Genomic DNA, 22,577 nt, shown 5'->3' on the forward strand with positions numbered 1-22,577 from the left:
GCACTGTATGCCCTGCTCATGCCTCTACAGAAGATCACAGCAGAAAACAAAAGGCAAAAACTGATTGAAATTCACTTTATTCCAAAATATGTATAATTTACAGGACTAAAGAAGTGCTTCATCTGTGAACACAAGGTTTCAATACTTGTGTGAATAATTTACTAGTAGCTCCGTGTAACAGTTCAGTTTCCAACATAAGGAAATATGAATCAGTATTTTGGCACAGTTTTTTTTGTTTTTTGTTTTTTTGCTGCATGCATTGATATACTTAAATGTTTCACAATTGTTAGGACAACATTCCTTCTTTGGGACTGTCACTCGTAAAACAGGTATCAGAAACAAATACTTGCTCTTCTCTGCTTATTGCAAGTTTATTGGCTTAAATAGCAAGAATCAAACATGAACAACCTTTGAAAACCAGATTTGCCTGCTAGAGCCCACCAGTGATGAGAATATTTTCAGGACATTTCTCAGCTTTATTAACTCACACATGCTTTGGGAAAGGCTCAACCATGAGATGCATTACTCATCATTCTAAATAGTTACAAGTTTAAACTAGATCAATATCAGGTTTTGAATTCTGTAAGTTGAAAAAAAATATGGCTACTTTCATACCTAGCTTTATTTTTACCATAAATGCACTCGCAAATATCTGTAAAATAGAGTACTGTCAATCTAGCTCTGCAAGTGCCTGAAGCATGCATGTAAAGCATTCCTCACTGTGAAATGGCTACAGCAGGGCTTACTTCATCACAAGCCACCCATCATATTCCACTGCTAGTTACGTTGAAGATACTCCTGAAAAACCAGCACATGAGAAAGAATCAGAAGTGAAGGACTTCTTTTAACTAGAGATCTGCAGCTCAGTCAGAGATTTCCACTGTTTCAGGCTGTCTGATGACGTTTTCAGTAAAGAGGAAGAGTCACACACATGAAGACACACATCAACCTGACTGCATGGCAACGCAGAACTGAACAATGTAGTTCCTTGATGCTGTTCACTGCACAGCAATGGCACTTTAAACAAGAAAATGCAGTCGTGCTCTAACCAGTAAATCCTTTTAGCACCCATTTTGATTCACATGAACCACAGAAAGAAACAACAAATCAAATCAAGACCCACCGCAACAAAAGGAACAGAAGATGCACGTTTGCACCATGCATTGAAGCAGCTTGCTGTTCAACAACCCTATCCTCATAGTGTTCAAGTGGAATTGTTACGGAGGTCTGTTCACAGTAGATCTATTTTGAACACAAGCATAGCAGCACCTTCAACCAAACAGGAATGAAAAAGCTCACAACATTAGAAATATTTTGGTGTGAATGTATTTGGAACTGTAAATTGTACATTGAGATGATGGTAAAAAAAAGAAAGAAAGAAAAATGTCAAAAGTAGCCAAAAGGAAGCTGTGCAAACTGATAATAAAGGCAAGTAAGTTTGGTTCACCTCTGAGTTGTCATTTCAGTAACATTTTGCAAGTTTAGCACCTTACATTGATTCAGTATGGTTCTACTGATCTTACTTATCCCACATTTGAAAGGTTATTAAAAAAAAAGTCAAAATCAAACAACCAAAAAGCCCTGAAGACCCTAAGATCCCAATCCTGCCAATGCCTACATCTCTTACCCAGTCACACAGAAAGATCAGTTTGCATCTGTCTCAGCACGTGAGGGTGTGCTACCAGGATAAAGACTTAAAACAGTGGAAGGCAGTCACCTTTCTTTGTTCTGTTGCCTCTACACTCTCAAGGTATATGGCTAACAAGGAAATTTAACCTTTTGCTTTCTTTCAATTGAGAAAAGATGTGAAAGTGAGTCTTGAAATAAAATATGGAAAGGATTGTTAGTTACATGCATTAAGTTACAGACCCTGAACTGTTTAAAACTGGAGGTTTTTTTACAGCTTTTAAAGTTAAATAGCTGCACACATCTTTTTCCTTAAGATTTCACATCCTTTGGAAGGGAGAAGTTTCTAGACACAAACAGCTTCACATAGCTAGATTCTGGAGCATTAATACTTTAAACTAGCAAGATCTCTTAGGCTGCCTTTAAGAGCCAGAGGAGGACTCCCTCCTTTCCCAAAGCAGAAACAAGCATTTACAGCCACGGTAGTGGAAACGGACACAAGCCTAACTCCAAAAAATAGAAGAAACTCTATTTACTCTCACACAAACAAACATGTAAGGCAACAAGACATGATTTAAGACAGAACTCTATTTTTTTTCTCTTTTTCTGAGGCTGTTTTGTGCTTTTCTTAGAATGTGTGTCCTACGTTTTCTTGGAACACAGTTAACTTTTCTAACAGTCAGTGCTCTCCCAGAAGCCAAAAGTTTCATGTACATCTGTTCAGTTTTGCCCACTCACGCACACTAACAGCCAGTGGGGGATTACAGCCATCAGTTGACCAAACACAGATGTAAAATTGATCTTTTCTTCTTTCCAGAGAAGCTGCACTGAAGAATTCAAGCACGGAACTTAATGTACACACAACTGTATTCTTCTTAAACAGCACAAAACTAAATTCTGCAAAGATAACTGTGACTTATGATTATCCTCAGCTATCTGAAGAAAACTAAGACACTGATATTTTGAAATTGTTTAAAACAAATTGGATAGCATAGCTAACAAATTCACCTTTCCTGACCAGTTCTTAGCAGAACGCTGTAGTCTCAGCAAGATTGAAATTACAGTAAACTAAATGCAGGAGGAAGGTGTTTGGTTTTTTTTTCTGACATCGTCTGATGGACCATGAAGAATTTGGAAATAGCCTGACCAACCACAGCAATTTGTCAGACTCTACAGGTTAGTGGAGCACTATCTTTCCCAGAGACAAAATACTGGACTTGCTGAAGCAGCGGTTAAAAGACAGTGGCATATCTCAGACTTTCTTCTTAAATACAAAAGAAACACACAGGTCTACCACTAATTAGACTAATTAAACTACTAATTCAGTTTTAGAATAGTATTTACACAGACATCCAGATCAAGAGCCAGCAATGGCAGCGTAACTTAATTAAGCAGGAAATGCAAAGAGCAAGCACAAGTAGTATTAGTATCACTTCCAGATAAAAGTCTGTGCTGAAAGGTTGTGGACAACCTGATGTTACTTTTCATATAGCAGCTCAAATGGCAGTGGAGGACACAGAGGAGAGAATGAGCAAAATAGTAAGTCACTACTGACCAATACTTACAATAGAGTCAGAGCCTTGAAAATCAAATCAGAGTCAAACTGCAGAAAAAGGGAGATAAGTATCATTTTAGTACTACCAAGAAATAGCTCTCAGTGAAGTTTATTTTGAAAACAATGGTCAAAATAGTCCATTACCCATTTAAAATCAATTGTTTCATTTTTAAGAATAAGCAATATTGACTAATGATATTTTGGACCAGTTTTCAGTAGCTTTACTGTGGGATTCAGCAACTAAAACAGCCTGATTGCAGCCTTTGCGTTTTCACAAAAATATTTAATATATCCAAAATGAAGGACATACGCCACCAGTGCAGGACTCTGATACTTATCAGGTCACTGTGTTGACTTCAGTATGGCAATTTAAAGAGCGGCAAGATAAAATCAAAAGGTATTGCTCATTTTCAAGAAAACAAGCCAGCTGTGTTGGGTGAGTAACTGTGACTGTACTCCCACATCCTTGAGCTGAAGATATGAAGCTGTGCACAAAGCATAGCAAGTCTTCAAGAACTGCAGCTTGGACAGCCGTTAGTGGTGGGACGCCTAGCAAACACACAGCCAGTACCTCCAACAACAGACAAGTAAAGCCCAGGAACATGACATAAAGATGTTCCATTTTTCAATTAATGTAATAGAAACTAAAACCCGTCCAGGACAAAACCAGAGGCCTACATTTCTGCAGGCATTACAAGAAGATAAGAATCAGTTAAGGCCAAATTCCAGCATACATTCACAACTGGCTTTGTTTTTTCCATGTGAATACATCTGCTACAAGCACAGTACGAAGGGTAAAATAAACATACAAAAATCCAAGAGGTCACATGTTTCTCTTTGACAGATCAGTCCAAGTTTTTGATTACACTCAGAAAACTTTCCAAAAGCTACAGGAACCACCTGCTCCTGACCAATGTGCAAAAGTAAAATACATCTTTTCTGAAGGGTTTTTGGGAGCACATCTCCCAGCTCTGTTGTATGCAGGTGAGTTTGCTTCAGTTCTGGAAGCATAAATCCAAGTACAGGAAAAGAAGTATTTCACAGAATTCAGTTTCTCATCCTTGATGGTTTTTGTTTAGGTAGTGGAAATATAAACCATTGTGACATTTCCCAACTTACATCTTCATAGGAAATAGAGGACTTTCAGAGAAAACAAACCATCCCAGTTTCTGAGGCACAAACATTGTAACATTTGTGTCTTACAGTCTGAAATAATTCAAGCAAATCCCTTCTGAAGACTTTACATTACTTTAGTCCCATTCATGACACGGGCTAAAAGGACATTGGAACAATTTTCCAACTGATCATGTATTCTAAGCTCTTTTTCTACCCTTCAAAGGGCATCAGTAGCACCTGGGAAGAACAACTACTGTTTTCTACATGTTCTGTAGAAACCATCAGCGCTCCGTAATTCAAGTCTACATGTATCTATGGCTGCTGGACGGGTGTTTAAGTTGCAATGTTCTGAACAGGAGAAAGAGCTGTGAAGGCATAAAGGAAAAGACAGTACGGCTTATTATGTTCACACCAGATGAAAAATACAAGCTACCAAAAAAAGTAAGCAGAAGTAGCTTACACTAAGAGAATCCTCCCCTGCAATTCAGGGAAGCATCTGAATTGGACAGGCCAGGTTTTGGTCTAGCACAGTGGAACCCCATACATAAGCCAGAAATAGATACACATGGGACACTTTCAAAAGGTTCTTCAGTTTAAATGAAGCAGTTTGTAAAGAAGATTGAGCAAAAAACATAGGCACCACAAACTGTTTTTTTAAGGTTCAAATGTACATTAGCATGTTATGCCCCCCCTCCCCTTTATGCACAGATAACTTATGTTGAAGTTACATTTTCAATTTAGTACCTTCAGCATGAAAAGTCTTTTAGGCCAACCGCACACAGTAACTACATTCAACAATGCGAAATGGGTTACTTGGTCGATGCATCTCTCCCACCCCAATAACTTAATTTCAAACCACAGGAAACAGTTCTGTCACACAGTACTCAATGACTGGGCTTGTCAGAGCTCTGAAACAAGGAGCACAGCTCTTCACAGGTCTGCGTCTCTACTGAACTGAACTGGGACTCCATTGTATTCCAGGCTAAGTCAGCCAGAAGAAAGTCATCCATTGCTGTCTGTGTCTCGTTGCTGGTAAGGAATAAATTCCCAAGATTCTCAAAGCAGCTATCCATAGTCTGTGTTTCAGCACTACTGAGCTGGACTTTGCTTTCTATGCTCTGGTTGGGTATGTTTTTAGTGGCAGGATATACTTCTGTCTGGGTTTCTGTATCTGAGGAGTCAGTGCTCATGGAGAAACTAGACTGCTTCAGAATACTTCCTAAAGGCAGATGGGTATTGCTGTCCAAAAAGAAATTCAAGTCTGTTTGTGTCTGTGTATCAAACATCTCCAAACCTAAGAAGTTAGAATTTCCTCTGCAGCTGTATGATTGAGTGGCACTATCTGAGAATAAGAAATCAGTTTGAGTTTCAATATCTAGTGACTCCAAAACTGGCTCGGAGGGTAGGGTACCAAGCTCACTCTCTTCAGTCTGAGTTTGGATATTGGACGCTGAAAAGAACTCTTCAATGTCAAAGTCTATTCCAGTGCTCTGTGATGAACCAGATGGCAGATGCGTGTCAGCATTAGAACTAGTCTCAGACAAAAGGCCACGATTATCCAGTGTCTGGCCAGACATGTTTCCTGAAAAGATATTTTCCAGATCACTTAGCAAGTCCATTGTCTGAGTTTGATTATCCATCGTATTTTGAGGTGGAAGTATATTAGCCTGGCTACTGAAGCCAATAAGAGATTCAGACTTCACTGTGTCTTGATTGAGGCTCTTGCAATTACTCCTCTGCAGCAAGGTTTGATCTATATTTGTAGCCATTAAGTTATTTTCTGGAAGTTCAATTTGAGTAGAACCATTATATGATGAATGAACATTTTCAAAGATGTCACTGCACATTACAGCCTGGTCCATTTGCACTCGTCCATCGATAGAATCCTGCGGCCTACTGGTTTGAGTCTCTCTAGAAATGCCACACGTTGGAAAACAAGCCTGACTAAAATCATCAGTCTGAGCAGCTATGGACGAAGTCAGTTTGGAAGCAGGCAGTAATGTCTGTGTCTGTACGCTGATGGGTAATGAAACCTGTGAACTAAACGACAGATCTGTCTGAGAACAAGAAGATACAGAAGAATCGGGAGTCCAGGCTGCAGCTGGTACAAAATTTGGAGAAATATAAGATAAGTCAGTCTGTACATTTATTGAAGAAATTTTATTCTTGTGACAAACATTCCCCAGCTCTTGTCCTGGGCTATTTGATGCAACCTTATCCAAGTTAACTTGTACACCAGTACTTACTGCTTCGTTATCACCAGAGTTTGTCACTTTTGAAACTGGCATAGTATCTTTAAATACAAGTGTTTCCGCCTCCAGTGCTGGAATCAGAATTCCCACAGATTGAGGCAATAAATGAACAGTACTTACAACTGAACCTTGATTATCAACAGCCACTACAACAGGCTTGACAGAAGAATCTGCTGCAGATACATACACAGGCAAGTGAGCAAGCTGCATCACTGGAAGTTTAACCAAAGCCACCTTGGGCTTTGGCAAAAGCATCTTCGGTGTACATTTTGGGTGCACTTGCTTTGTGAAGTTAGAATTGCAGGAACCTTCAAAAGATGCCACTAGTTTCACTTCAGATGATTCCAGCTCCTGAGTCCCAGGGTTATTACTGTGTGTATCCATGAATGCTTTATTTGCTTTCTCTGACAACTGCTGATTATGTACAGAGGTTTCCATTTTCCTTTTCTTACTAGGAGGATCCCTGTGAATATGAGATCAATAATTTATGTTCCCTTCAAGCACAATACATCTGCCTTCCATTTTTTGAGCCACTGCATTGCAAATATTAACTCAAGTCCCAGATGAGGCTGTATAGGACTAATCCTGATCAAAATAAAAAAGATCTCCATGAACTTCTGTTTTGTAAAACTTCATGTCTTGCTCTCCCATTAAAAAAAAAAAAAAAAAGTTTCTGCTTTTATGAAGATCTATGTTCTAAGTGGAGATTGAGACTCAGAGGCTTTCTCCCCTTTAGATGTTAAACACTGATCTGAAGGCAGTTATGCTGTGATTTTGATGCTAGCTCAGACTGAGCATTGACAAGAGGGGTTTATGAAATTGCTGTCAGGTAAAGGTCTCTCACAGAAAATGAGGACACAATTAATTTTTGTGTAAAGGAGCAATAATTTTGCTGCAGCTGAACCTCCAAGGAAGATAGGGTATGCCTCAGGAAACAGATTGCCCTTTATGAAACACAGGTACACCTGAAAACAACTATCAATCAAAACATGCATTAAAAAAAATAAATCCACTTACAGTAGCAAAGTTGACTAGGCTATACAAGAAAAACTCAATTGCATTGCACACCACCATTACAGCTGTAAGCACTTCCAAATCATCTCTACTTCCACAGAACTGTAAAAGCAGTTCCAACAAGAACCACAAACATTTATGCCATGCAGCAAAGTGTCATCAGTAACTTGCTGATGGAACTTTTTGGTTTACATACAGGGAAAACTGATGGTATTGATTAGACAACTGTCCTTGCCTGAAACAAAACAGAAACTGCTAAGAGCAACAGAACAAAGAAATGGCAAATTGCTTTATAGCTAAAACAATCTCAGCTAAGCTCAAACACTGTCAACAGAAAGAAGACAGAAAGCCGGTACATGGGGGACAGAGGACTCAGGGTAGCATACAAGCAGCAGTACTTAATTGCTTCAATTTTACCTGTGTTCCGCAGGAATTTCATGTCCAGTTCTGTAAATATGAGACAGTAAAGCTGGTCTGCTGGCATAGGGACACCCACAAGTACACCGGAAAGTCTTGCCACAGTCCTCTATATGCCGCTTCAAATACCATTCCGTACCATAGGAGTTACTACATTTGTCACATTTGTGCTTCTTTTCAGCGTGCATCTTCATAAAGTGCTACAATACACAATGAAAAGTAAACATTAGCCTTCAGCTAAGTCACTTTTAGGGAAACAATATTTGTATATTTTTCTTCAGTTGTTAAACAGCACTGAGAAGCAGGATTAAAGTCTTTTGAAATGTCTCAGTAGTAAAGGCTGCCCAAGATGGCAGGCAAGAAGTGGAATATAACAACTAATGAGACTTTATTTGCACATACTTTGTGTGTACACAAAGTTCATGCTATGTTCAGCTCTCCAAGCTACGAGAATGAAGTACTGGGAGGCTCCTGATCATGTTAGCTCTGTATCAGCAGCTTCCACCACTTCAAAATGCAGTACCAATTTATGTGTCCTGATAAAATATGAATTTTCTTATTGTTCTTGTCTTACTGGCTAGAGGTTAATCTTGCCAAAGAGTCTATGCTGCAACATGTAGATCCTCTTGACAATCTACTACTGAGCAAACAGTATCAAGTCAAACAGGACAACTGCAGAGCACCAGAAGAACTGTTGCTTCTCATCTATGGCATTTATGCAGCATTCATCTCCTATGGTCCAGGCTTCCACAGCTGACCAACAGAAGTATGTTTTTTGATTTTTCACAAAGAAATACATTTTACGTGTTTTCTTAATCAGATGTCTTGTAAGCAAATGTATTTTGATAGTAAAACAAAAAAAATGTTAAACCTTGACCACTGGAAAAAGCATTTTAAAAGCCTCTGCTGCATTTCGAACTTTCATTGTTTGCTGCTGATTTTTTCCCCTCTCTGATCTTTGTCAGCCTTACTAATTTGCGGAGAGCAGCTGTCAATTTTAGCAGAACATACCACCATCTGCCTCATCAAAAGCTTCAAGTCCTCTGATGCAAATTCACCAACCATATGCCCACATGGAGCTTCTGCACATGTAACTCCAAGCCCTGTATACATGCTGAGGACTTGCTCCTATCTGAATGAGAAAGCACACACTCTAGAGTATCACAGAATCACAGAATCACCCGGGTTGGAAGGGACCCCAAGGATCATGTAGTTCCAACCCCCCTGCCTAGCAGGGCCACCAAACATACACATAGTATGTAGAGTAAAGATGGCCTGGAACAAACTGGTATGATATTGATCTGTAGGAAAAAGGAATACCTGTTTTACAAGAGAAAATTGGGAAAATGGTCTGTTTGGTCCTCTGGGGCAGCCTTCAATAGGACAGCAGTAGAATTTCTGTGGAGTTTTCAAACCCTTCCTTATCGGTGCATTAAACTTTCCATCCTAAAAAACAATAAATTGAGAAGCTGACAACAGTTCTACAGGTTTGTAATTAAAGGCAGCATTCAGAATACACCTCAACTTTGGCTCAATTATTTTACACACCTCAACGAGTTGAAAGCACTTCACCAAGCATATGGGAAGTTCTAATGGAATTTTCCACCTCTATGGATACTATCTTGCAAATTCATCAAAATTACTGAGTGAAATCATAACAAGCTCCATGAAGTACTGGTACTGTACTACCTACCTCCTCCAAGATATTTGCTCAAGGCTGCAAGATACACCCATCTATTATATTATTTGAGCCAGGAAATGAAGTTATAAACCAAAATTCGTCCAGCCTACAAAACTGACAGCTGGTATGTCAGTTCTGGAACTCCAAACATGAATTTACCTGTGCATTCCAATAGTACGATACATATAAAAACACAATAAAAATATACCACGAACCTCACAAGAATTATCACACACACACAACGAAAGAAAGAAACATTAAGTGGCTCAAAGACAACCACAGAAATACCTATAAAAGGGACACACTGACGGGAACATCCAAATTATTCAACAACAGAGAACCTATTGCTACTGAAAACACAGCCACAGAAACCAGTCAAGACACATGTATAACCTAACCAAAGGAGTCTTTGTGGAAATACCAAACGACTGTATTACCAAAAAGTTAAAAGCAAATTACGAGCAAAAGCTGATGCTCTGGTTACCTGGGAGTCTCCTTACACCATGAGCAGGAGGCCGACCCAGAGCCAATTACAGCAGCCTGCAGTGGTTTCTCCAGGTTCTTTGCTCAGACAGGAATTACCAGCACAGACCTTGTTTGAGATCTGTACCTGATTTTCCTCAGTATGATAAGAGTAGAAGGAAGCAGAAGTGGTGAGATGTGGAAGCCATGGCAGTGACTGACTCCCCAGCTGCTTTCTTTGGGCAGAACTCCAGCCTGTCATGTTTGCACAGGTCAGACCATATGCAGGACTCACAAAGTGCAATAGGCTCAGGTGAAGTAAACAGCTGTCATTTCTCACACTAAATCCCCACTACCAGAATAATTCTGTCAAGGGGGAGTTTTCTTGTAACGCTGTAGCACTTCAAGCAACTTCCTGGTTGTGCATCAGCCTTTCCCATGGACAAGCTATTCAATAGCAGACCTGTTTTATCTCTGCTGAATAACCACTGTGAAATCTGGTTGTTACAGCCCGTTTGCCTGCCATTACACTCTTTAACTCCAAATTTTTCCAGAAACAATTTCACTAGATGCAAGTCTTCAAGCCTTTGGGAGGAATAACATTTATCCCTTTAATCAAAGCTGTATTTGTTCTCTCCAAGTGCAGATGAAATCGGCAGGCTTAGTAAGCAGCAGTTTGAGTTATTTATTCAAAGCATGCTACATTTAACATTGCAATCCAATAAATGACAGGGAAATATGTTCAGGCACTCAGCAGGTATACCACAGCCAGATTTTAGAAATGACTTCAGCACTAAGATGTGGAATAATGCCAAGTGTTATCAAAACACATAAACATAAGTAAGACGACGCAACAGCTGGAACACAGATTTTCCAGGTGCAGATCACAACAGATCTGTTGTGACAAGTTGAGAGATTCCGTATGCATACCAGTAGCCCCAACCAGACACTATCCTTGTTTTGACTTTCTTCAAAGCCCTCCTGGCTCTACATGGTTAATCGCACACATTTCAGGCATTCTCACAAGTCCTTTCTTTGTACAACTGATTTTATTCCCCGCATTTCTGCAATGCCTACTGACAGCTTTAGTGGAGGCATTTGTTGCACTAACACCTCACAGCACAGCCAGTTGCACTGCAAGGAACACTAACACTTGGGACTTGTACCAACAGCAAGGAGGAGCAGGCAGCAGCAGTCTGTGCTACAGATTTAGCCAAGGTGAACTTTGTGACGTCTGGCTTCCCTGAAGCAGGTTTATTCTGTCTGCTGGATTAACCTAAAACGGCACCTTACAGTAGACTACAGGCAAGCATTCACAACATTCCTGAAAGTAGGAGATGATAGCACTGAGAAATAAGCCCACTTTGCTTTAGCATAAGAACTATATAAGAACTAAGTGTAACATTTGCATTGGGTCACCTACCCGGAGGGCAAGCTGCACACTGCAGTGCAGCACTGATGGCAGTCTCCTTGTTATCACAGGAATCCACTGAATCCTCTCCTTCACATTAATTCCTCTAGATTCATTTTTAAACTACATAGAAGTCTTCCTCTTCTCCCCATAAAATAACACAGACAAAAGACAGAAGCATTCAAAAGTTTCTAAGCCTAATATATTAAGTGCCAGTTTCTAAATTAAATGTCACTGTTCTCATGTTTTCATTGGCTCAGTTAAGCCAAGAAGCCAGAAAACAAACAGCTAGAAATTAACATTTCACCATTTCTTCTCTGGTAGGCCAAACAAGCCCATTTTTTTTTAATTTCCCTTCATCAGACACACCTGCCATTTAAAGTTGTCGAAGATTCCACGCATCTTTGGTGTTTCACCTTATTTGAATCAGATTCTTACCCTGCCACAGAAAGCCAATATCTTTCTGCAATATTCCATGCCTGTCCTTCCCACAACAGCACTACTCTATCAGTTACATCTGCGAACAAACAAGTTTCACAAGTGTTTCCCATCTCAACTACTTCTGTTACAAACCAAGACTGATCAATTTTCTGTTACAGGTTCACAAAAGAATAATAACACTACTGCATGTAACTCTGTTTTTACAGGCTCATCTTGCTTTCTACATAAATACCTTCCACAGTGACAACGCCTCATTGTTTTTGTCATCAAAAGATCCTGCTGTACTACTTTTATTAATGCAAATTAACCATGCCAGCCTCCCTTCTTTTCAGAATTACTACATTCCCCAGTACCTCCTTACTCTCTCATTTGCTAAGCTTTCAACTTTACTTTCAATAATTCTTCATGTTTTGCTGACAAATGCAGTCTACTAAACTATTTTTCTGCCCAAGGAGGCTGTGGATGCCCCACCCCTGGAGGCATTCAAGGCCAGGCTGAATGTGGCTCTGGGCAGCCTGGTCTGGTGGTTGGTGACTCTGCACATAGCAGGGGGTTGACACTAAATGATCACTGTGGTCCTTTTCCACTGAGGTTGATTCTATGATTTTTGTCTTGGGAATCAAATCTCTCTTAAAGGGAAAAATTCCTGTATTAGTTTAACTCCATCCCCCTCTGGAGACACAGAGTAACAAACTTATATTTTACTTTAGTACTCTTATTCTCCCTTTCAAGATGCAGACTGAAGACACGCATAACACTGAATATGTTTTACCTGAAAGACAACATGGAAAATTTGATCTCCCTTAAGCCGTGGTAATATTCTCTCTCAATGACAACACTGGAATAAGCCAGATGTTTCTGGGAAGCTGTATGCAACCTCAAACTGTATGTTTCAGTACCTCCCCAAGCTAGATTTAACAGAAAGGCACATGAAACACATTACAGTTACACAGGGCACTAAGAAGCCAGCTCAGACAGAAGCACTTCCTCACTCACCTTAACTCTGAAACACACTGCTGCTGCCCTCACAGCATCAGGGGGCTGCTGCAAACACTCAGACCCAGTTCAAAACTGTCTGCTGAGCCTGAAGGCCCACTTTAAACTTCTCTTGTACCTCTACCCATAAATACATGTATGCAAGGCATAATACATATCAAGACAAAAGTTGGTGCGTATTGCATTTCTATTCAGTTTTTTTTACTTTTCACTGTTTTCAGATAGGACTTGTAATGCTGAGATTCACAGCAAGTATCCTCGAGATCATTTCCTCCTCCTCACAAATGATGGGCTGAAACGCGCTGTCTATTCCTTCCTTTGCTATTTCTGTAAACAACAGTTAATTGTTCACCCTCTGTAGCTGCTTCTTCCCAATGCAGCCAGGAATGCCGTGCTCATAGTTCTCCAGGAGTGGCATTCACCCCCACACCCCCTGCACGGGGACTCGGAGAAAAATAAGCGCAACTTGCTGTCAGGCCACCCTCAGTCACCCACCCTCCTCCCCACACTCGCTGCATTTTCTCCGTAGTGCCGTGGCAATGAGTGCCTCTCTCCAAAATGGCACCCACAGCTTCTCGTGTTGTCGCTCACCGGTATTACCGACAAGTAAAGCAGACGGATGACCCAGCAGAGGCAGGGCACGGCCTGCACACTCTGCCAGCCGCTGCCCATGCTGCGGGTGCACCTCCCAAGCCATGGAAAAACAACCGATACCCCGAAGGGAATAACAGAAACCGAGTCCCGAACTTTGAACTGCCAGCACAGCGGCACGTAACGGGTAACACCCCGCACACTGCTGCGGTGCAATCCTCCACAGTCCGCCCGACCTGCGCGCACACCGATGCATTTACACATGAACCCGGGCACGCTTCTTCGGGGGGATCTACCGAGACGCCCCGCGATACCCGCTCCCCCAGCAGCCCCGCGGGTACCGGCGGCCATCACCGGAGCCGGGCGGTACCTGGAGCCGGTGGGCCTTGCTGAGGTGCATGTTGAGAGCCGGGCTGTTGGGCAGCACCTTGCCGCAGCCGGGCACGGTGCACAGGATGTTGGTCCTCACTTGGGACAGCTCCGTCACCGAGGGCCGCACCAGCTCGCGGGCGGGCGGCGGGTCCCCCGCGGTTGGCTGCCCCACGGCCCCGCCGCGCCGCCCCGCCGCCGCCATGTTGCTGTCAGGTGCTCGCGCCCCGCTTCCGGGGGCGGGAAAGAGGGGCGGGGAACGGCCGGTTGGTCACGGAGCGCCCGCGGCGCAGCTCGAGTTACGCGTCAGCGGTGTGAGGAGGGCGCTTACGGCCGCGTCCTGGTGATCACCGCCGAGCCTGTTTTCCCTCTAATGCCCGTATTTAACTGTGATGCAGAATTTTGAAGCTTTACAATAAATCCCTCCCTCGATTTGGGAGAGCACGTCAGGAAAAGCGCAGCACAGACTGAAATGCCTACTAGAAGTTTGGTGGCACCGATTCCTAGGGTGCAGTGTGAGGAACAAATGGCCAATCCTTCACGTGTACAGACTGCAGCATCTGCACCAAACCTGGGCTTGTTTCAGACCCCCAGTTCAGCGCTTGGCAACACTGACACTGAAGTCGCAGGTGGAAGGACTGAAAAAAAAAATCTGTCATTAAGCAGATAGTCACAGAATCACAGGATTGGAAGGGACCTCAAGGATCATGAATCTCCAACCCCCTGCCACATGCAGGACCACCAACCTCCCCATTTAATACCAGACCAGGCTGCCCAGGGCCCCATCCAACCTGGCCTGCACACCTCCAGGGATGGGGCATCCACAACCTCTCTGGGCAGCTCTTCCAGCACCTCACCGCTCTCTCTGTAAAGAATTTCCCCTGCCAGTCCTCGAGTAACTTCTTATGAACCTCTTATGAACTTCTTATGAAGGTAGAGAGAGATGCTGAAAAAAATAAATCTATACACTAAGTCATGCTTCAGAAAATAAGGCCAAACAAACTTCTATAAGAGGTCTTAATTTACACATTTATTTACAGTTTGAAAACAAAATTAATTCCCATACAACCTCTCCAAACAGTTATACTTTGTCATGAAGCTTTTTCAAAGGACTGCCTACCAACATATCATACAGAAGGCACACACACAATATGCGTCCAGGTAGCAGAATTAAGAAACAAGCATTTGCTTGACACTTCAGTGCAAATTAATCTCTTAAAATAATAATACAGCCAGTTACATAGAAATATTTACATAATTACCAATTACTATTTACCAACCCTAGAGAACACCACTGCAAATCTGCTGTTTGCACAAGTGGATGCTGATATCTTGCTTCTGCAATCTTTGTGTCCCTAAGCTTAAGAAACAATAATGTACAAAGACTGCAGAGACCACATGTTGAATGAAACAGACATTCTAAAACATAGACTACCTCCAAAGAAAACCATTGCCAGTGTCACTGTGTTCCTGTCAGCTGGTATTTTATAGGATACTAATATCAGGAGATAGAATTTTAAAAGTTTAAAATATTTATTATTGGCTGTCACAATTGTTGAGTGAACTCTGGAGCTGAATAGCCGGTAATGCTGCATGGAAGTTTCTTACTGATGCCTCTCAGAGTCTCTTCTCCCCTACACCCTGCAACAGTCTTTGAATGTAATCTGCATCTACAAAGACAAAAACACACCCGACCTGAAGCAGAGTGGTAGTTCCACCTATTTGAATGGGGCTATTCACGCGCTCAGAATGGGCATGTGTTGTGTTTCACTGCTGTCCTGCAGCTGAAATAAGGACACCTACGGTTATGACAGTAAACTGAACAGATGTCTCACCTGTCTGCACCAGGCTTTAGCATCTAACAGCAAATACAGATAAAAGTGGTCATCACATTTAAACTTTAAATAATCATGATTTCTGTTTAAAATTCACTAACAGTGTCCTGTTAGTTTACGAGGGCTAACCTGAAGCCAGAAATAAAAAAGGGTTTATCAGAGAATAAGGCTGTTTTTAAAATCTGTTTTAAAGGTGACTGGATTAATAGCAGTAATAAATGAATCACACATTTTGATATAAAAACATTTCTATTTAAATTAAGGGCTTACAAAGCTTCCTGGATGTAAAGACTTCTTCTCTCTAATTTTAAAGTAATTTCTAGCTTTTTGTGGAATGCATGTAAGTAGTGGTGAAAGTGGTGCATCAGCCAAACCTGTAGAGACAAACAGGTAATTACAGCTTAACTCAGGCAGTATTCACCTTTCACAACTGTCACAAAATTGAAAACAGAGTTTGAATACCTACTATTGAAAATTAACAGATATATATTTACACATTAAATTGTACAGGTAACAATTTCATTCTATTTATTTCTTTATATTTCCCAACTGTGCAGGTTCTTCTATGCAATCTACAAGCAGAATGTAAAATGATTAAAATGTTTAACTGTGGATTTTTCCTCTCTTTTACAGAGTTGCACTACTTACCTGCTGGCGCCAAGGATTTCAGTGATTCTAAAAGATGTGGACTAGAAAACTTGACCAAACATCGGAATGGCTCTTTTTTCTCCAAAACATCCCATTTAGGATTACTTTTAAACATCGTCTCAAGCTGTTAAGATAAAATTATCAAGCATTATGAACAATGCATGTATTTTATGTACTTATTATTCACATTAATATTTATAACCATAGAATCATTAGGTTGGAAAAGAAATTGCATTTTCTCTGACATGATACACCCTAGAAGAACTGTGCAGCCATATGCCAAATAGCCTGTAGAACAATGAGAACAGTTACAGTTGTAATGTTTCGGTTTGGTTGTAATAGCTGCATTTAATCTTCAAAGCGAGTTGTTGTCCTCAGCTTTACTTCTCTCTAAGTAGACATCCACCTGAAAATTATTCTGGAAAACTCGTATATAAGTATATGGTGAATTTTAAAAACACATTTTCTAACACTGGGAGTGGAGAAATTTCAGCTACAATGGCTGAAATCTTTGAATTTAGATACTTCATTTCAGAATTACAGCCTAGACCCAGAACTGCAGCTTCTTCCTCTACACTGGCATATATGGACATTTACACATACACATATGCATACACATATATGGATATTATTTCACTTAAGATAATCTCCCAATGACTAACTTACGTTCAAGCTAAAAATGTTCTAACTGATAACAGTTGAAAATGGAACTGGCTATTGTTCTGAATGCTAGAATATTTTCAAACAAGCATGATTTAACTTGAGTTCCTTCTTCAAACTGAGTATTGTACTAAAGTCATTGTAGCCAATCTGATAATAAAAATGTATTTTACAAGTTCCAGCACAATATATGTTTATGGGTCTACTGTTATCTCTGAAATGATCAGTTAGGTCTGAACAGGCAAACTATAAGGTAGGAGAAGAATAACTTTTTTATTCCTTAATATTAGCATGATTCTAGTTGGAGGAATCGTTCGTTAATAAAATCAGAGGGTGCCACCATGTGGTAAACAGTTCTCTGTTGGAAGAGGCAGCCAGGTCAATTACACAGTAGATCATTGCTATCTCACAGAATTCCCAACACATCTGCTCATTAGAAAAAAAATAATGGTGTATCATTAAAATCTTGTGCTATATGTGACATAATCTTCAAATGTACTTCAAGCAATCCTAATTTCTTATGCCTCAAAGCAATGCTGTTTTATGTCTAGCTTTGTTACAAAACTAAGTCCATGCGCTGAGCTCATAAGGGCAAAGGACTGAAATAAGATCTGGTATCTGACCAGATCTCAACGCAAACAGGCTTCTTAAAACGAGTCTGACATTTAAAACGTCCTCTCTAAAGTTTGAAACAATACCATCTTCTTATTTTCAAGTTTATGTAGCTGTAGCTCTATTAAAATTATAGAAAAACAAAACAAAATTTGTTGCTTTCACTACCTTATATTGTGCAAAGTCAAGTTTGGGTTGGGGACCATCACCAAAACATTCCTGATTCAGTCTGTGTATTCTTTCTTTGTCGCTTCTGTTTTCATCATTTATCCTTAAATCCACTGCAGGGTAGGGAGAAAAAAAAAAGAGGGAAAAAAAAAAAGACAACTCTCAGCGAGTACAAATATTGCATTTGTTGATCAGATGAATGCCCAAAAATAATTCGGAAATAATAATTTCAAAGTTTCATCACTATCTGTGTTTGATAAGTTAACTGGGTGCATGACATATATTTTCAGTTCTTACCAAGAGAGAAAACAAGCTAGAATGATAGGAGACACTGATCGCTACTTATTTTTCGTTTCACAAGTGCATTGAACATCATGAGGAAGTGCTCATATCTCCTAGTGACATCAATATTATCCATGGGTGGATAATATGTCAATATAACACATGCATTTCTTATTATGAATCTCATTTCATAAGGCAGAAATATACAGATACACATTTTTAAGCACAAATCTTCCAAGTAAGGACATTCACACTTGTATTTAATTTAAAAATACACATACCATTTTCTGTGAGTACATTCCTTTCCTGTAGTGGATAGTTGGTTTGGAAGTTCTAAACGAGGAAAAAATAAAAAGGAAAAAAAAACAGTTCTGCTTTTAGAGGCTTTAGCTGAAAACAGTTTTCTATATTTCTTTTCACTTTGTGTTCTGAAAGTGACTGGTCACACTTCTGATAACTACTAGACTACAAAACCCAGCTTTATTCTGAAAAAACACCCCCCATCTTATGATACAGCCTGTGGATGAACAGAGTTAAGTATCCATTCTAATACCTCCCCAAATATTACTCTAAGAAACAGTGCCAAGAAGTCCCAGGAGTGAATTGGAGAGCTGCATAGACTGAGTTTAAACTTCCAGGAATAGTAATAGACACTAGGTGGCATATCAAGTAATTACATTACTACTGTAACGTTACCTTAAGCAAATCTATCCAACTCAGTGGTTCCATACCACTGTAACTTGATAATCTCTGAAAGAGGTGAATTTCCTATTGCTAGGGGGTGAGAACTAGGCCTGAAATAGAAGCAAGACACATCTTCAGATGCACTTGTGAAGTGGCTCACCTGGCTGTACCTCTTAAACACAATATCTTTAAGGGAGTTTAAACAATGACTTCGAAGCTCCATTTCACGGATGTCATGGTAATTGGAAGCAACAATCATTGCCTTGAAATACAAATTGAAATTGTTTTAGTATGAGTGTTAATAATCACCATGGGTACAATAGAAAAACATGTAGTACTTCTAGACTTTGAGATGTTTTGCTTCACAAGAAGCAACAGCTATTTAACTAGCAGGGTTTTCATGGTACCGCCCACAGTCTGCAACATGAACACTAAACCATGTCCCTCATCACAACGTCCAAACGTTCCCTGAACACCTCCAGGGTCGGTGACTCCACCACCTCCTGTGCAGCCCAGTCCAGTGCCTGACCACTCTTTGCAGAGAAATAGTTAACAGTGTCTTAATGTTCTTCAACTTCTATTCAGTTGAAACAATTTAGTTGATATTGCCTAACATTTGCGTGAGGAATTAGAATAATTTGAGATCAGCAAAAATCCTAATAAAATGAATTTATTTGTGATGTGACATTCTGAAGGTCACAAAGATTGGGTTTTGCACCCCCGGCTTTTTAATTTTAAATAAAAAATAAGCAAGGTCTAAGGGGAAAAAAAATCTAAGCTAAATTAGAAAACTGCATTAAGAGACTCATCTTTACATCTCCTCTTCAAAGCTAAGAGAATTAAAAACCCAAAAGACTGTGGTGGAGTCACGGTCCATGCAGTTTAGTTTTCTACCTGACACAGCAGAGGTAAGTTGCTCCTAAGGGTGGAGGCAGAGATGAAGACATAAGGAGTCTGGGAGTGGTATACAACATAACTGGTTTTGTACTGGTTTGGCTTTGTATAAGGTGTTCCCCAGGCAATTCTAATCCAGATTGCATTATCCTCGTATTCCCTAAAACTGATGGTGACCTGAATAGAAAAAGGAAAGCTTTGCTTTAAACACACATTCACACGTCTGGAAAAATTAATACATGCCATAAGCCTCTGTTCACAAATGCAATACTGCTTGCATAAGTACCAAATCCCATTAGTATTATCAATAAGGTAAGGATTATCAATCAAATTTCCACAGGAAAATGAAAACCTCACAAAATGAAGGTTCTGGGCTCTAATATGACTTTCATTTTACCCTTCCAAAGGGCACAAACTTCAATTTTTATTTTTTCTATTTTTCACACAGTTCTTACCATTCCCAAGTTAAATCTATTTTGGTTTTGATGCAGATTGTAAGAAAAAAAACACCTTGCCAAATATATGGAAAATCTATTGATACCCAAACCCAACACATCCAGACATTCTTACATTTATCAAAGCTGACTGAATTTGTCTTCTAAATTTTTTTTTGAAATCTCTGAAGTCAAAGAAGTCTGTTTCTTCCTCTGTTAAACAAGAAAATGAAGAATTTAATGAATTCAATCCCCAAGAACTGGTTCAGCGATGGCTTTAGTTTCACTGAAACAATATTAAGAAGAAAAAAGCTGACACTGCATAGCATTTTTAGGAAAGTTGGATATTAAATTTGAGTCTCATTATTGCTATGCATATATTTATATGGAAAAGACGATTAGAAATTATTAGTTTCTAATAATTGCCAGAAGAGTTAATCTAAAGTACTCAAAAAACTAATTAAAGATTAATCCATACTTAGTAAATTGCTGAGAGTTATACTAGAGAGACTGCAGCAAGGAAAGGAACTTTACCTGTTTTGTTCATATGGTAGACACTCCACGCTCTTTTGTTTGGATAGATGTGGTTGTCTAGGGAAAACAGGAATTGCTCAGAAACAATTGAATATTATCAAAAGGTAATTAAAAAATCATTTTACGCTACTTTTATAACCAAGTTGTTTAAAGGAGATTACTTCTGACAATGTGATGTAATTTATTCAGCAAACCTAAAAGCAAAACGGTTTTTATTAGAAGATATAGTTGCTTAATTAAATTACAAAAGATCTTCATAACAAAGGATATCTCTGAGGTTCAGTGTTTAAAGAAACACTTTAGCTAAAACAACTGTCAGTCTAAATTCAAGCAGAGAGGTGTAATAATCATGTTGTGAATTAATATCAGAGCTAAATTTCCACCTGGAGTATTTGCAGGCAGCTTTTCCCTATGGCACTTCTCACTGCAGCAAGATGTCAGGGCTCAGTGTGTACTGGAGATGAACATCTCTCTCTACATTTATTACTGTACTCTGGATGTGACTTACAGAAGGTGACAGCTATTTAGAATTCTAAAGAAACAAACAAGCTCATGTTGATGAAGAGGTTTTGGAAAGAAAAAGAATTAGTCAGATCCAATAGGATTAATGTCATCTTTGTACATTAAGTGCATCCCTGCATCACTATGGTGCCTGCCAGATAATTAAAGGAGTTACCAAGTTACTCAGAAAAACAAAACAAAACAAAACACTTAGATGTTATTTTCATTCATTTTTACTTACAGATGATGTCTAGGAGGGCTGCTTGCTTTATGTTTGCAGAACTTTCCTGGAAGGAAAAATGACAGTGCATTGTGAGGCTCTATCACACACAGAACACAATCATTGCATATCCCAAGCTGGAAAAGGACCCATAAGGATCATCGAGTCCAACTCCTGGCTCCACACAAGACCACCCAAAAATGAGACCATATGTCCAAGAGCAATGTCCAGATGCTTCTTGAACTCTGACGGCTTGGCACTATGCCCACTGCTGAGGCTGCTCCAGTGCCTGAGCACTCACACACCATTCAGCAAATGAGAGATCCCAGGACCGGCAGCTTCAATCACTAGGCACTGAAGTCCAACACACGGGTCACCAAGAGGCAGGTCCTGAGGAAAGGATTACCTCGCAGAGCTGGGCGACGCTGTGAGAGATGCTCTCTTTGGTCTGACGGAAGTTGATGGTTTGTAGCTGCGCCTCTGAGAGAAAGCCCCACTTCTGCAGCACTGCCATGATTTCATCGCGGGGGATTTTTAGCACAGTCCTTCGGATATACTCGACAATGACCTCATCCATAGTGAGGACACCTGGAAAGTTGAGATATCAAAGAAGTCGGACCAGCACATAAGCCAGCTGGAGGTGTTCAAGGCCAGATTGGATGGGGCACTGGGCAGCCCATCTAGCCCTGGCCTAGTATTAAATGGGGAGGTTGGTGTCCCTGCACGTGGCAGGGAGTTGGAGATGCGTGATCCTTGAGGCCCCTTCCAACCCTGGCCATGCTGTGATTCTGTGAACTGCTCCCTACATAGTAGAAAAGTGCAGAAAGCCGCCCCAGGGACAGCCGGCAGAACGCGGCATCATTCCCTAGCGTGGCATTAGCGGAGGTTCCACCACTGACAGCACCTTACAGTGCTTCCTGCAGTAACAGCCCCCGCCCCAGCTCCTGAAGGCAGCCGAGACCGTGACCGACCGAGGGGCTGAGAGCAACAGCGCCGAGCGTTCCTCAAGAAATAAGGCCAACCTAACACCCCGCAGCCCTCGTCCCACACACCAGAAAGTCATCTCGCCCACATCCCCGCGTTCACAGCACAGAGCCCCACTCACCGCCGCACCTCAGGCGGTGCCACCGCTGCCACCGTAACACCAACCCGGCAACGCGCCGCGCCAACCGCC

At 40.6% G+C, this 22,577-nt stretch overlaps 2 protein-coding genes across 6 annotated transcripts; both read right to left on the minus strand.

Moving 5' to 3' along the window:
• Positions 1-61: 61 nt before the first annotated feature.
• Positions 62-14,103, minus strand: ATMIN (ATM interactor). Of its 4 annotated transcripts, none has more exons than XR_006180195.1 (6): positions 13,933-14,103; positions 9,301-9,426; positions 7,981-8,180; positions 5,042-7,012; positions 3,192-3,229; positions 62-798 (listed from the first exon to the last, which is right to left on the minus strand). XR_006180195.1 is itself a non-coding variant. In XM_042877146.1 (4 exons), exons 1-4 carry the CDS (start codon positions 13,960-13,962, stop codon positions 5,182-5,184), a joined length of 2,187 nt encoding a protein of 728 aa, XP_042733080.1. In that variant the 5' UTR covers positions 13,963-14,103; the 3' UTR covers positions 3,913-5,181. The 4 variants fall into 4 exon arrangements, 1 of the variants encoding a protein (XP_042733080.1); XR_006180194.1 differs by having other exon boundaries at positions 62-2,453; XR_006180193.1 differs by having other exon boundaries at positions 62-3,229.
• An 849-nt stretch (positions 14,104-14,952) lies between these two features.
• CENPN (centromere protein N) lies at positions 14,953-22,554 on the minus strand. Of its 2 annotated transcripts, none has more exons than XM_042877144.1 (11): positions 22,517-22,554; positions 21,810-21,991; positions 21,425-21,470; positions 20,683-20,739; positions 20,285-20,361; positions 19,715-19,891; positions 18,981-19,082; positions 18,418-18,469; positions 17,855-17,967; positions 16,415-16,538; positions 14,953-16,140 (listed from the first exon to the last, which is right to left on the minus strand). In XM_042877144.1, the coding sequence occupies exons 2-11, from the start codon at positions 21,978-21,980 to the stop codon at positions 16,025-16,027; spliced, it is 1,035 nt and encodes a 344-aa protein (XP_042733078.1). In that variant the 5' UTR covers positions 21,981-21,991; positions 22,517-22,554; the 3' UTR covers positions 14,953-16,024. The 2 variants fall into 2 exon arrangements, with proteins under 2 accessions (XP_042733078.1, XP_042733076.1); XM_042877142.1 differs by having other exon boundaries at positions 22,509-22,554.
• Positions 22,555-22,577: the final 23 nt, after the last annotated feature.

This window comes from Lagopus leucura, unplaced genomic scaffold, assembly GCF_019238085.1.
Source record: "Lagopus leucura isolate 7727_CA_CO unplaced genomic scaffold, USGS_WTPT01 Super-Scaffold_100017, whole genome shotgun sequence".
Classification (NCBI taxonomy): Eukaryota; Metazoa; Chordata; class Aves; order Galliformes; family Phasianidae; genus Lagopus; species Lagopus leucura.

Excerpts from the sequence above, each read along its gene's own strand:
- CENPN (XM_042877144.1), bottom strand. The coding sequence starts at position 21,980 with ATGGATGAGGTCATTGTCGAGTATATCCGAAGGACTGTGCTAAAAATC. Across the intron at positions 20,740-21,424 it reads AGCCCTCCTAGACATCATCT|ACAACCACATCTATCCAAAC; the intron begins GTAAGTAAAAAT and ends TGTTTTCCCTAG. Across the intron at positions 19,083-19,714 it reads ACTTACCTCTGCTGTGTCAG|GCAATGATTGTTGCTTCCAA; the intron begins GTAGAAAACTAA and ends TTGTATTTCAAG.
- ATMIN (XM_042877146.1), bottom strand. The coding sequence starts at position 13,962 with ATGCACCTCAGCAAGGCCCACCGGCTCCAG. Across the intron at positions 8,181-9,300 it reads AATTTTCTCTTGTAAAACAG|CACTTTATGAAGATGCACGC; the intron begins GTATTCCTTTTT and ends TGTGTATTGTAG. Across the intron at positions 7,013-7,980 it reads GAAATTCCTGCGGAACACAG|GGATCCTCCTAGTAAGAAAA; the intron begins GTAAAATTGAAG and ends TCATATTCACAG.